Here is a 13665-nt window from a genome sequence, read left to right as displayed (position 1 = left end):
ATCCCCTCCTCTGTCGTCCCCTTCTCCTGCCTTCAGTCTTTCCAAGCATCAGGGTCTCTTCCAATGAGTCAATTCTTCACATCAGGTGGCCAGAATATTGTAGATGTTTAGGAGCTCTTTTATGATGGATATTAATTTTTCATTGTAAATATTTCTCCTCGTCTGACACTTGTGTTTTATTTGTATATAGTGTCTTTAATTCAGTAATTTTTTTTCTTTTTTTAAGGATGCCTTCTGGGTAGTTAAGTTTTACTCAAGTAGGTTTTCTCTGCCTAACAATTATACTTTTGTGGAATTTCTTTTTATTTTCTTCTAATACTTCTATAGCTTTACTTTTTATGTTTATCCCTGGAATTTTTATGAACTTATGATACAGACAGGGCTTTGGCTTTACATTTTTTCCAAAGGTCTTGGTTTCAGCTGTCTCAGTGCCAATTAGTGACTATTCTTTCTTTTCCCACCAATTTGAAATACCACATTGATAATATTATCAAATTCCAACATACACATCTCTCTCCCAATCCTGTTTACTCCATTGATCTATGTGTGTATTTTAGCATCTATTAGGACACACTTTCTTATCACTGTATCACTGTAGTATGTTGTGATGTCTGATATGACACATCCACCATTGTCCACCATTTCTATCACCATCAAATATTTTTTAGCTATTGTTTTAATTGGAGGACAACTGCTTTAAAATGTTGTGTTGGTTTCTGCTGTACAATATCACTTTTTAAGCTATTCTTAAGCCTTTTTTTTTTCTTCTATACAAATTTTATAAATGGGTCAAATTTCATTGGAAAAACCTATGACTTAAGTGGGTTTGCACTGGATGTATAAGATAGTCTGAGCATAGCTGACATTTCAACAATATTGAGGCTTCCCATCCAAGAACACGAATGTCCCTTCATTTATTCTTGTTTTAAACTTGCATGTAGCGATTTATAGTCTTCTTAATCAGACTTTGCATATTTCTTAAGTTTACTCCTAGGTGTTATAATTTTTGTTATTTTAAGTGGTATATTTTCCCATTACATTTTATGATTGGCTTTGGTATTCTATCAGTAAGCTATTAATTGTAGTATATTGGGACCTTGAATATGGATGCTTTAATGAGTTTTTTTATTAGTTTTAATGATATTTAGTTGATTCTTTAGAATCTTCTACTCAGAGACATATTAAGGAGCTGCAAAGATAACATTTTTGTATATTCCCTTCTAATATTAACCCTTTTTATTTCTTTTTGTTGTCTAACTTCACTGCTTAGAGTTTCCAGCATCTTGTAGGACTAAGTCTAATACTTGTTAGTAATTTTGAAAGGGAACAACTCTAAAATTTTACTGGTAAGCATAATGCTTGCTTTAAATTTCTGGGAGAAAAAGTCTTTATTAAGCTAAAGAAGTTTCCTTTTATTCTCTACCTAAGACTTATCAGAGATAAGCTTTGAATATAATCAATATAATCAATTCATTTTCAATGTATTAAAATGAATTGTAATTCTGTTCTTCACATAAAAGCCACTCTCTTTTGGCCGTAAACGTTAATGACCGTATACTTTATTTCACAAAGACGGTATAACCATATCAGAAACCTCTGATGCCATTAAAGTTGGTGTTAAAAATGTAGAGCTGGAAATATTTTTGGGAGCACATTAAAAAAAAAAGCACATATTTACGCTGTTGTTAATATCCCTCACCTTGAAATCATCAGGAATGAGGAGTTTTGATGTTCGTAGAAAATTCAAGATATATCTGAACATCTGTCCATCTCTGTCAATGAAATAGTGCTGTTTGAGACTGTCCAAAACAATGGGCTCTGTACCATCAAAAAGTCTTCCGATTCTGTGATAGGAAAGAGGGAACAGTGAAGACAATTAGAATCAATCGTTCGGCCATTAAGACTGAAAGCTACTGTTTTGTGTCACCGTTAAAGGCAGCACTTTTGAAGACGCAGTCAGGGAAAATCACCCACTATGTAGTTACGGTCCCCTAAGAAGTACTGGTCCCTGCTTGATACACATCTCAAGACCAGACAATTCAAAACAGTCACAGGCTTTCTCAAGTAAATTCTATTATTCAATGTCTTTTACCTGTAAAGAAGATGTTCCTGACATGGTGATTATGGCTAAGTGCTGTCACTGTAATGGAAGATCACGTCTTTCCCTCTGTGTTACTTAAAACAACCTTCTCTGTCATTAAAAAAAAAAAAAGTGTGATTGCTCCCAAGTGTCTTTTAAACAGAGTCTACAAAAAAAAGAAGCATTTTTGTTTTTAAGAAATCTGTTTTCTGAGCTTTCCCTACCCATAAGTCCCATATTTTCTAAAAGTAAAGCAATGTCTATATGCTAACATCTACATTTAATTATAAAAATGAATCATTGAGAATATCACTCATCTAAGAGAATATGTTTTTCATTAACAATATGCAGTCTAGTTTCCTAGGTCTCAGCAAAAATCATTTGTAACAGCCAGGAATCATTATAAAATATAAACATTTGACCACCCAAAAAATATGACCTAGTTCTGGAACATAAGTGGCAATGGGCAATTTTTAAGAACAAGAATCCATAATATGTGTTTCCTGTTTACAGTTAACATTTAGAAAGTGTGCTACAGTTAAAGCATTTTGTATCCAATATCATTCATCTCTTTAAGGCAGGCTGAACCTATACACTTTAGTATACACTCAGTTAATAGAAAGTGGTCACATCTATATTATGAACAACTAGAAGGTTGGCTAATGAAAAATAAATATCCTGTATCAGAAAATAGAATTTACACACTTGAAATCTCTTCCTTTGCCAAGAGGTACATTTGACTTTCATTAAAAGTGTAGGCAGGAAAATGGTTCCATTTTTAAAGAAAAGATTTTTGTGGAACTCATAACAAGCTCTCTCTCTGATTTGGAACACCATTTTATTGCTCTGGTGATGATGTTGAAGATGATTTTGAAATCATACACTTCCTAGTCTTATTTTTGAAATGGGACAGATGTAAGCTAAATTGATAATTCCATCCCTCTTAAAATATGGCAAACAAACCAACAAATAGGAAAGCTGTTCCCCTCTCTCCCAAGAAAGAATGACTTGTGAATGTGCTTCAGTAACAATCTTTTAAAGATAATTAGAAAACTCCTGTCCTACCTGAAGGTAGCAGGTGCAAAGAAGAAAGCAACTAATCACTCAGATCGTATCTTTAAAACTCAATATATTTTTCTCAACTACTGTTTTCATCCAACTTTCCATGAATTGAGGGTGATCATGTAGGGTGTAGATTACAATCATCCACGGATTCTACCTTGCATGCTACCTTGTCATTCATTTCTCATAAACACATCAATCAAACGGTAGACTATGTAAAGAAGAGGCACTAAAACTAAAACACCCTTAGTCATTTATTTATTGTGTTTCCAGGACAGTTTGGTGCAGGATGGGAAGGAATGAGACTTGTTTGCTTGTTATTAAAACATTCTACTCTTCACTGTTAATGATAAATTTACAGTTGACAGTGGAAGAAAAGGGAGCTATATTTATTAACTGCTTTCTGGATACCTTGCACTCATCTAAGCACTTTATGTAACAAATCCATTATCCTCCTTTTAAAGATGAAGAAATAGGCTCAAAATGATGAGTAACTTGCCCAACTAGTTAAGTAGCACTGGGGCAATTGGGTACTGTCTGTTTGATCTTAAAGGGGCCTCCCTGCAATGATTGGAATGAAAAGAATTACCACTACCGAATGAACACTTTAGGTCTAGAGATTTCGTGTCTATCTGAGATTTGTTTGGCAAGAGTTTTATAATGAAATCCAAATGTGTACACTGATTATTTTTGTAGCCTGAGAAAAATTAATATCGATGATTACAAGTCACTTTACTAATGAGATGAAAAGTAAATATTTTATTCTTAAATAAATCCCAGGCTTTTAATTTTTAAAAGCTCATTTTCAAAATCTAGGCTTGGAAGTGAGCCAGCACAGAAAGTGATCAAATAAATCTTCACGGAGAGAATGAGTCAAGGAGTGACTGAAGGAGGACAGGAATGAGGCTTGGCCAGTTACTAGCTGCAATCTGAGCGAATCAGCTTTTCTGCTGCTGCTGCTAAGTCGGTTCAGGGTTCAGTCGCGTCCGACTCTGTGCGACCCCACAGACGGCAGCCCACCAGGCTCCGCCCTCCCTGGGATTCTCCAGGCAAAAATACTGGAGTGGGTTGTCATTTCTTTCTCCACAACTTCTCTGCATCTCTATTCTTTTATAAAATCATGCTTTTTCTCGGGGTTGATGAAAAAATCAAAAGGGGTCATGGCATGCTCAAAAAGACAGCAAAGGAAGGTACCCCAAAATAGCAAATAAAAATTTCTACGAAAACAGCTCTTTGAAGCCTGAGGGCAGTTTAGGGTACAGGGTTTAAAGGAGTAAAAGGAACAATCATGGCTGAGGTATATTGTTACAGACCTTTCCAAGATAGGAGAAAAGTGTCATGTTAAGGGTTTTTAGGATACTCTCAAAACAAAAACCCCACCACCAGCAGAAAACAAGAAACTGCACAGTTGCAGTAAGAAGCACCTTTACAATCTGATTTAGCTGAAATAGCAAAAGATGTAAAGGCAAGAGGAGGGAAGTCTGAAAGGAGACTCAGCAAGGGGACAGGAAGGTGGCTGTGGCCCCTGGGCAAGGCAGTGGGAGAAGAGAAGCTGGGAGGAAGGACAGGACTCTCCTTGGCAGATTAGAAACCCCACCGTGGAGCTGTCTCTAGCTAGGGTCAGCAAGGCCTGGAACCTGCACGACCCGGAACCTTTGCTTCCAGCTGGCTCCAGGGGAGGGAGGGCGTGGCCTGAAATTGGTGGGAAAACCCTCCCCGCCTCCTGTACCAGGGCAGAAGCAGCATGGTTGACGTGGGAGCCAAGAGGCGGGAGAGGGCAGGCTCGGAAGGAAGAGCCCCTGGCCGCGTCAAAGCACGCACATTCCTGGCTGCAGTGAAAGGCCCCTCGGAAAAGACTGAGTCCCTGCGTTTGAATCAACAAATGTTACAAGAAATAAAAGAGGACACTGGGCTGATTTTTGCTACCTTTAAAAAGAGGAAGGTTTTGAATTTGTGAAAACAATGCAGAAGGGCAGGGTGGTGCCAGCGATAGTTAACTCCGGTCCTGGGTTGGTTTCGAGGTTGAATGTGCTGTGGAAAAGCATTGTTTGGCTAAGCAAATAGAGGGGAACATCGACACAGGCTATATTTCTTGTGGACACATGAATGGAGTTACAAATCAACTGTTGTGACTTGTAAACTCTGGTGCCTGAAAACTATGTGGACCTGATTACAGTTTACTAACCTTGGAGAACATTCCTGTTTTTCAACTGACCAAGACCAGGCTGGCTCCAGATGATGTATGACTGCCTTTTAAAAAAAAAAAACAACCCACTCACTGAACCAAGTGGCAGTACTGAGAAAAACTTCCTCCCACAATTTTATTCTTTTGACATTTATTTTTTAACATTCTATTTTGGACAGTTTCAAACTGTATGCCAAAGCAGGGAAAATAGGATAATGAACTCCCATGTGTCCATCCAGCTTCTAAAACTATCAATTCTTGTTCAGTCGTTTTTCACCTGTACCTCTCTGCGTTCCTCTCTCCGCTCTGGGATTTTTAAAGTAAATTGTAAGCATCCTATCATTTTTATGTGCAAATAATTCATTAACTATAGGATCAGGCTTCCCTGGTGGCTCAGATGGTAAAGAATCTGCCTGCAATGCAGAAGGCCTGGGTTCAATTCCTGGGTCAGGAAGATCCCCTGGAGGAGGAAATGGCAACCCACTCCAGTATACTTGTCTGGAGAAATCCATGGACAGAGGTTACAGGTCGCAAAGAGTAGAGGATTATAAAGGTTCACTTAAAATATGCATTAATAGACATTCAAATGTGTTCCTCTTTCTTGCTTTTTAGAGTTAGAAGTCTGTTGATTACTCTGTGCCTCAAACAATGCAGCCCAACCACCAAGGAAATTAAGTTCCTTTTGGTGAAAAGTTAGTCTGCTTCTTCACTGTGGCTCCCCTTCTCGCTGGCATTAAAGAATGGTCTTAAATGAAAGAGACTTGGCTTAGTGTGAATATTAGTCATTAAGAATTTATTTTTTCTTGTGTATTCAATCATTTATAGGACTTAGGTTCTCTAATTTAACTGTGACTCAGTTCCTTAAGAATTTTGCTTTCCTGGGAATTCCCTGGTGGTCCAGTAAGTTAAGACTTCCCACTTCCACTGCAGGCAGCATGGGTTCAATCCTTCCTTAAGAAACTATATATCCCACATGCCATGTCGCACGGTCAAAAAAAAAGAATTTCTCTTTCCTTTTTTTTTTTTTATTGTATAGTCACTCAGTTATTTGTTCATTCTCTCCACCAATACTCACTCAACCTGATCATGTGAAATACAGGGAATGCAGTGGTGAATAAACCACTCTCTTGACTTTCATGGAATTTAACAGTCTGTGGGGCTGGGAATGCAGATCAAGTGGTGTGACTGAGTGTGCAGTGGGTATGCAGAGGGCGCTGTGGGAGTACTCAGGGAAGAAAATGAAAGTTCACAGGAGAGCCTGAATGATAAGCAGAAGCTGGTACAGAGGTGGGAGCTAAGGTTAGATAAGAAAAGACAGGTGTAGGGAAGATACAAAGGCTTGAAGTGGGGAAAAAAACAAACACCGCCATATGATTACTCTCCACTAGGGCAGAGAGACAGGCCAACTCAAAAATGAGATGGGCAGCAGAAGTCAGACCACGAAGAGCTGTGTAAGCAGGTCAAGGAGTTTGGGTTTGGTTTGGAGGGCAATGGGGACTGATGTCAGGCTATGCTCTCAGTGATGTTTAGGAAAAGACCAAATTTAGAAGTGAGAAAATCAAAACACTATCTCTGAGATCACATCTCACAGCGGCAGCTTGCAGTTTATCCAAGTCCTGTCTCCTTTCCCTTGTTTTTGACTATGTCATTTGTATAGAGCAGTGCTTCTTAACCCTGGTTGCACAGTGGAATCATCTAGGGACCTTTTAAAAAATACAGATGCCCAGTGCCAGATATTCTGATGTAATTATTGCTCAGGGTTTAGACCCCAAGCATCTGCATCTCTTAAAACGCTCCCCGAGGAAGTTTAATGAACTGCTGAGTTGGGAACCAGTACAAAGGCAAATGAGTAGAGAGACTAAAGAGCAGCAAGTCAATGTCATCAATTTGAAATAATCTCAAGTTGCTTATTCTGTCACCCTGAACTGTCACAGCACGTTTTCTTAAATAGCCAGCCACATTTTTAGAGGTGAAGGATCACCAGCATGACCTAGAACAACCTCCCATTTTACAAATGGAGAAATGACTCAAGGATGCACAGTTGGCTAGACAGAGAGTTGGCAGTAAACCCACCATGCTGCCCCTGGGGCGGGGGGGAGGAATGGGCAGAGGATGGTCACATTCAAGCCTATGAAGACACCTGTTCTAATGCTAGTTACTATTGATTGAATATTATTACGTGCCAAAAAAGGAGCTGCCTGCTTTATGGGCTTTATCTCATTTCATTCTTACAATGAGCCTATGAAGTGACCATATTATTCCCATTTCACAGATGAGAACACTGAGCCCAGAATGGCCATCAATTGGCTCAGGCTCCAACCTAGGTCTCATTCTAAAGTGGTTCTTGACCACTAAATATACCTCCTTTTCATTTCTAATTAAAAAAAAAAAACACCCTAAAACAAGCAAGAAGACAACAAATGAACAACATCCCTTGGGAAATGCACGGTTTTTATATAGTTCAATAAGACTTTGCTGGCGTTGCATGTTATCTCAAGAAAGCTTGATTATTACCAGCTTTGTGGGGAAGCTATCATTTACTTAACAGCTGAGAAAAAGTTGAAGCTCAGGGAAACTGAACCAAACCAAACCGAACCGAACCAAAACACCCCAAGGTTTCAGAGATTACTTTCAAACTGTTGGTACAACTATGACATAATTGGGGAATAAGGATAGATGGGAAAGTCAAGATTCTTAGGACAACGAAAACTTCTTCTGGGTTGAGGCATATACCTGAGATGGCGTATTTCAACTCCATTTACCTTGAGTTCTTGTGTCCCATTACGTTCGGTGCCCCTACATTTAATTCTGTCAACCCCACTGTGGGAATGGTCACTTTACAGCTAAGGAAATTTAGCTTGGAGATGCTTCCAGCTCTTCTGAGCTCCATCCACCCCGTGGTCCTTGTGCTGTCTGGTGAACCCCATGCCACATGAAGCACCATGGCAGGCAACACAGCACCTGGCCCTGCTTTACCAGAGGCAAGCAGGTTAAGCCTTTCAACTCCTCAGAGGAGCTAGTGCACACATGGTAATTACAGGGGAGGGAGGCGGTAGGACAAGGGCCTGTGGGCAGTGCCCATGCTAGGATTAACTTGCTCAGGGAGGGTGGAGAAGACCCTGCCCAGGGGTGGGGTTGAGAGCTTAGTGCCAAAGACACACTAAAGATGGTGAGAAAAGGCAGGACACGGGTTGTGGAACCTTTCACCCACTCTGCTCTCCTTTGCCAAGAAAAGCCTTTTCTTCTCCACCTCTGGGCTTCCAAGCCATGGAATATATGGTTTGAACTTTAGGAAAAGGTTTCCTTTAGTTTTTGGTCCAGATTTATTTTGCTGGTGAACCGTTTCAGAGGCAATATCCAAGTGACCTCTTGAGCATTACTTCTGGCGGATATTTTTAAATTATAAAAGCAATACCTACTCATTGTTAAAAACTAGAAAAGCACAGAGGATGAAGAAGCAGCAAAATAGAAAAACAATCTGTGACGAGTCCATCAATCAGTAGGATATTACTTTTTTAAAAAATCTGATTTACAGCCTTTTTCTATTGAATAATTTTGTTTTCAGAAGTACTGTGGTTTCATATTTTTTCAAGCCTTCTAACCCAAGTTAACTGATAGCTCATTTGGTAAAGAATCCACCTACAATGAAGGAGACCCTGTTTCGATTCCTGGGTCGGGAAGATCTGTTGGAGAAGGGATAGGCTACCCACTCCAGTATTCCTGGGCTTCCCTTGTGGCTCAGCTGGTAAAGAATCCGCCTGCAGTGCAGGAGACCTGGGTTCAACCAAGCTTCTGTCCTCTAATATTTGATACCTAAGGAAGACAGCAAATGAGGTAGAGGGCTGGGGGAAGGTGTGTGTTTGTGCAGATGTGTGTGTGTGTGTGGGAGTGAGTGTCTGTGTTTGTAGGTGTGGGTACATGCACGAGAGGTGTATAGGAAGCTGTCCCTGCAGTGGAACCTAGACTTAGAACAGCAGGGAAGGAAAGAAAAGCAGAAAGAAAAACCAGCACTGGGACCTCCCTGGTGGTCCAGTGGCTAAGTCTCTGAGCTCCCAGTGCAGGGGGCCTGGGTTCAATCCCTGGTCAGGGAACTAGATCCCACATGTAGCAACTAAGAGTTTCCATTCCGCAACAAATATTGAAGATCCTGCGTGCCAAAACTTAAGACCTTGCGGAGACAGATAAATTTTAAAAAATTGTTTTGTTTTGTTTTTTTAAAAGAAAAATCAGCACTGCAACCAAAGCGTCCCCTTCCCTCCTTTCTGCTGGGATGGGAGAGGAGGGAAACAGAGCAGGTGGAAGGGAAGAGAGATGGTGGGTTGATACTGGAAACCTTTTGAAATGCAGGGGTTTTCATTTCATATTCTATTTTTGCATATTTTTAAAATTAGCTTTTATTATAGTATAGTTGCTTTGCATATATTTTTAAATGTCCATAATAGGGAATTTCCTGGTAATCCAGCGGACTCTGCTGTCTCACTACCAAGGGCCTCGATTCAATCCTTGGTTGGGGAATTAAAGTCCCACAAGTCACATGGCCAAAAAAAAGAATAATATCCATAATAAAAAGTTTTTCTTAAAAAGGGGAGAGATGATGCTATGCTTGGTATTATTATAATATAAAAAATCCCCCCAAATGAAAAACACCAGTCAACTCACTGTTAGAGAATTCTTATTTATCAAACAGCATTTAATGTGCATATAATTGTTTATAAAATTTGAGAAATAGTTCTGTAGAGTTTCCACACTTGGGAAGTTTCATTGATATTTCAGGAACACAGATAAAAATGAATTCAGAGCTTGTTACAGAAATGGACAGAGGTAATTTAAAAGAAAAGAGAAAATACCTTCTAAGGAAAAGCAAACAAAACAAATTATATCTACTTATGAGGAAGTAATGTTTCCAGTACCTGTTCCCTGTGGCAGCATCATTTTCTTAAATGATTCACAGAGCTGAAGAAAGCAGGGGAGAAAAGAAAGGCAAGTTTAAAATATAAAAAAATGTAGGAGAGCGCCAGCAATTCTGGCACTCAGCATTTTGGAGAATCCTAGTTGACAGCAATACCGATGGCTTCAGGGGGAGCCCAGGGCCACTGGTTGGGGGTAGGGGCTAGTCCTTCCCATGACGCATAGGGAAAATTTTTTAAATTAGAGAGTTACTTTAATTGCTTACTATAAAAATGTATTATAATTAACTTGACTGTTTTTAAAAAACACCCCTGGAATTTACCAAAGTAGGCTTTCTATTCCTACATTTATTGAATGCTTGTCATGTTTCTGGGTACTCCGCCGGACCTCTTATTTTTTAATTTTTTTAAAGATTTTTTTTTTTTTTTGATGTGGAACCCTTTTAAAGTTTTTATTGAATTTGTTATGAGACTGCTTCTGTTTTGTGTTTTGGTTTTTTGGCTCCCAGGCATTCAGGATCTTAGCTCCCTGACCAGGGATCGAACCCACGCCCCTTGCATCGGAAGGTGAAGTCTTACCCTTGGACCACCAGGGAAGTCCTGGGGCCTACTCAGATGAGCGTGATTCGGGCCAGCTGGGTGCTACGGAAGGACAGAGGACAGGGACTAGCCAGTCTGGGGCAAGCAGGGAAGGCTTCCTGTAGGAAGCAACGCTTCTACTGGGTCTTCAGGACCGCCAGGCATAAAGAGAAGGGCACAAGGGCTTGGAGGAGCGATTTCAGGTGAGAAACAGCGTGATGGGTGAGGTGGGGACTCAACCAATGAGGAGCGCCTCTCTCAAAGCGCAGGCCTGAGTGCAGCGAGTGAGGGCACAGGGGCTTGGGTGCTGCGCTTTCGGTCTTCTCTCAGGAGCCCCTGGAAGCTCAGCTCTGAATCAACAGACCTGCTGGAATCCTGGCTTTACCATCTTCAAGACCAAAATCGGTTTGAGTTTCGATTTCTTCATCCGAGGAAGGGGATAATAGCCCATCTAAAGAATCCTTATGAGGAAGAAATGGATGTCTGACATGAGCTACATTTACTGAGTGTCCACTACCTGCAGGGCGCCGAGTCTTGACAACAGCTCTGCTAGGTAGATACCATCACTTGCATCTTACAAGTGAGGGCACTGCAGTCAGTTAACCAGCGTGGAGGCAGCAGGATCGCAGAGCCTTGCTTGGGGCGGCTCTCTAAGCCCAGTGATTCTTCTGCTTCTCGGTCAAGCCTGGGCTCAGTCAATGCTGACAGATTTTCATACCTTGGAGAAGACAGGCAATGCCAAAACAGAATCCAACTGCACAGAAAATCCTGCTGAGCACCTTGATTTGGAAGACAATGTTTTAGATCACCTGTTCTTTGGTTTGAACAAGTGTTTGTTTTCAAATGGTTTCCAGGGTTTACCACTACTTTTTAAGACCAGTCCCGGATTAGAGCATCACCGTGTCTCATGGGAGCCCACTTTGGTATTTTCGGCTCCAGCGGTTTCTGCTTCGCCTTCCCCTCGCTTTCTCTGGGGGCAGGCAAGCCCGCACATGTGCAAAGGTCTCTCCCCAGCCCACCCCTACCCTCCTCCCCACCAGCTGTTCTATATTTGGAGGTATGTGTGACATACTCCTGTTTTCTCTTGATTTAAGACTCTAGAATATGTTTTTCAGTTTACAATATAATTACTATTCAGAGAAAAAAATGTTATAATAGCTAACATTATTTGAGTTTCTGTTAAGTCTGAAAGTGTTAGTCGCTCAGTCGTGTCTGACTCTTTGCAACCCTATGGTCCGGACCGTAGCCCACCAGGCTCCTCTGTCCATGGAATTCTCCAGGCAAGAATACTGGAGTGGGTTGCCATTCCCTTCTCCAGGGGATCTTCCTGACCCAGAGATCGAATCTGGGCCTCCTGCATTGCAGGCAGATTCTTTACCGTCTGAGCCACCAGGGAAGCCCAAGTTTATGTTAGGAACGCTGCTAGAAACTCTGTGGATTAGCTGATTTAATCCTCACCACAACTCGAGAGTATGTACAGGTGATATTGTGATGTGAGTGGTGGAGATGCTGAGGTGTGGAGCCACCAGATCGCTAGCTGTGCGTGGCTGAACTGTGCGGCCTCCCATCCTGGAAGAGTGAGGGCCAGCCCACCTTCATCACTGTCCCCAACTCTCAGTGTCCGTCTGTCCCAGAACTCCAGCTCCGGCACCTCCTGCTAACCCATCTGCGTCTTGCTCCACTCCAGTTTTCTCATTTGTGGTTTCTCGTCACATAAGCAAACCCTTGCATATGTTCCTGCTGAACTTAACCTACCGTTTTAACATTTATTTTTAAATGATAATAATAATAATTATTTTTGGCTGTGCCATACGGCATGCAGGATCTCAGTTCCCCAACCAGGGATCCCATCCATACACTGTGCAGTGGAACCATGGAGTCTTAACCACTGGACCATCATGGAAGTTCCTAACCTATTTTTGTGTGATCTTATTCCCAGGATTCTGAGTATCGGCAGCCCCAACTATTGAAGGAGTGCCTTCCTCTGTGATGAAATGTTCCCGACTCCTCCATCTGGTCATCAATCTCCCTCATATGGGAAAGGGACTCAGCCCATCCCCCCGTGACTGTGGTCCCCCAGTGGCCCCCCACTCTCTCCACCATACTTGGAGACTATCAGCAACAACAGGATGTGGACTAGAGCCTCTTCCCATTTCCTCTGCTCTCTTACCACCCCAGCCTGTTGGAATTGGCTCACAGTACATCACAGCAGTCCTTTCAAATAAAAGCATCCTATTAATTATATGACACTATGAGCGGGCTATGGCAAAGCCAGCTGTTTCTTTTTTCAATTTAACAGTGTTTTCCCACTTGTAATGGGGCCAGCAAAATAGCAGTTTACAACAAAGCATTTACATATTTTGCATAGTATTTTGTTAGCTATTATAACCAGAGGCTTCACACGGTGCTTGATAAAACAAAAAAGAAAGAAGAAAAATACAATTTACCTGAAGACTATGTAAATGCTTTGTGAAAACTTAAAAGAAGATGTATGGAAGGAAGGAAGTGAATCTATACTGACTCGTTTGTATCCCTTTCCTGCTCCCACACACACACACACACACACACACACACACACACAGCCATTACTGACACTGTTCAAAGGTCTTATAACAGAGTATCATTCAAAAACTCAGGAGGATTGAAAGGTGGTTAGATGAATGAAAATGAATTATTCTGTCACTGTATGACTTCAGAGTGACTAGGAGGCTTAAAAACACTTTCACAAACTAGGCTTTGAGATGACAAAGCCAAAAGGGAGGAGATTTAGCCCCAGGACTGTGAGTTATACCACCTCAGAAGCTAAGAAGGAAAGAAAGCTGCTAATCAGACAAGAGTCATATTTACACAGC

General features: G+C 41.1%; 2 protein-coding genes across 5 annotated transcripts in view; one reads left to right on the top strand and one right to left on the bottom strand.

The window, feature by feature from the left end:
- TAF4B (TATA-box binding protein associated factor 4b) overlaps window positions 1-13063 on the top strand; it is a 187915-nt gene extending 174852 nt beyond the window's left edge. The window contains exon 18 of the transcript XR_014074863.1: window positions 10744-13063. The gene's annotated coding sequence lies outside the window, so the exon portion shown is untranslated. The remainder of the gene's footprint in view (window positions 1-10743) is intronic.
- Window positions 1-13665, bottom strand: part of KCTD1 (potassium channel tetramerization domain containing 1) — a 97103-nt gene that overhangs the window by 19793 nt on the left and 63645 nt on the right. For 3 of the 4 annotated variants that reach the window (XM_081562720.1, XM_081562721.1, XM_081562723.1), the window contains exon 3: window positions 1700-1844. The exons of the other annotated variant lie outside the window; for it this stretch is intronic. In XM_081562720.1, coding sequence (XP_081418846.1) covers window positions 1700-1844 — 145 coding nt within the window. The remainder of the gene's footprint in view (window positions 1-1699; window positions 1845-13665) is intronic. 4 annotated transcript variants of the gene reach the window in all.

Source organism: Giraffa tippelskirchi, chromosome 14, assembly GCF_054371585.1.
Source record: "Giraffa tippelskirchi isolate mGirTip1 chromosome 14, T2T-mGirTip1v1.2.pri, whole genome shotgun sequence".
In the NCBI taxonomy this organism is placed as follows: Eukaryota; Metazoa; Chordata; class Mammalia; order Artiodactyla; family Giraffidae; genus Giraffa; species Giraffa tippelskirchi.
The sequence above is the reverse complement of the archived record's forward strand: the minus strand, read 5'-3'. Positions and strand labels throughout refer to the sequence as shown.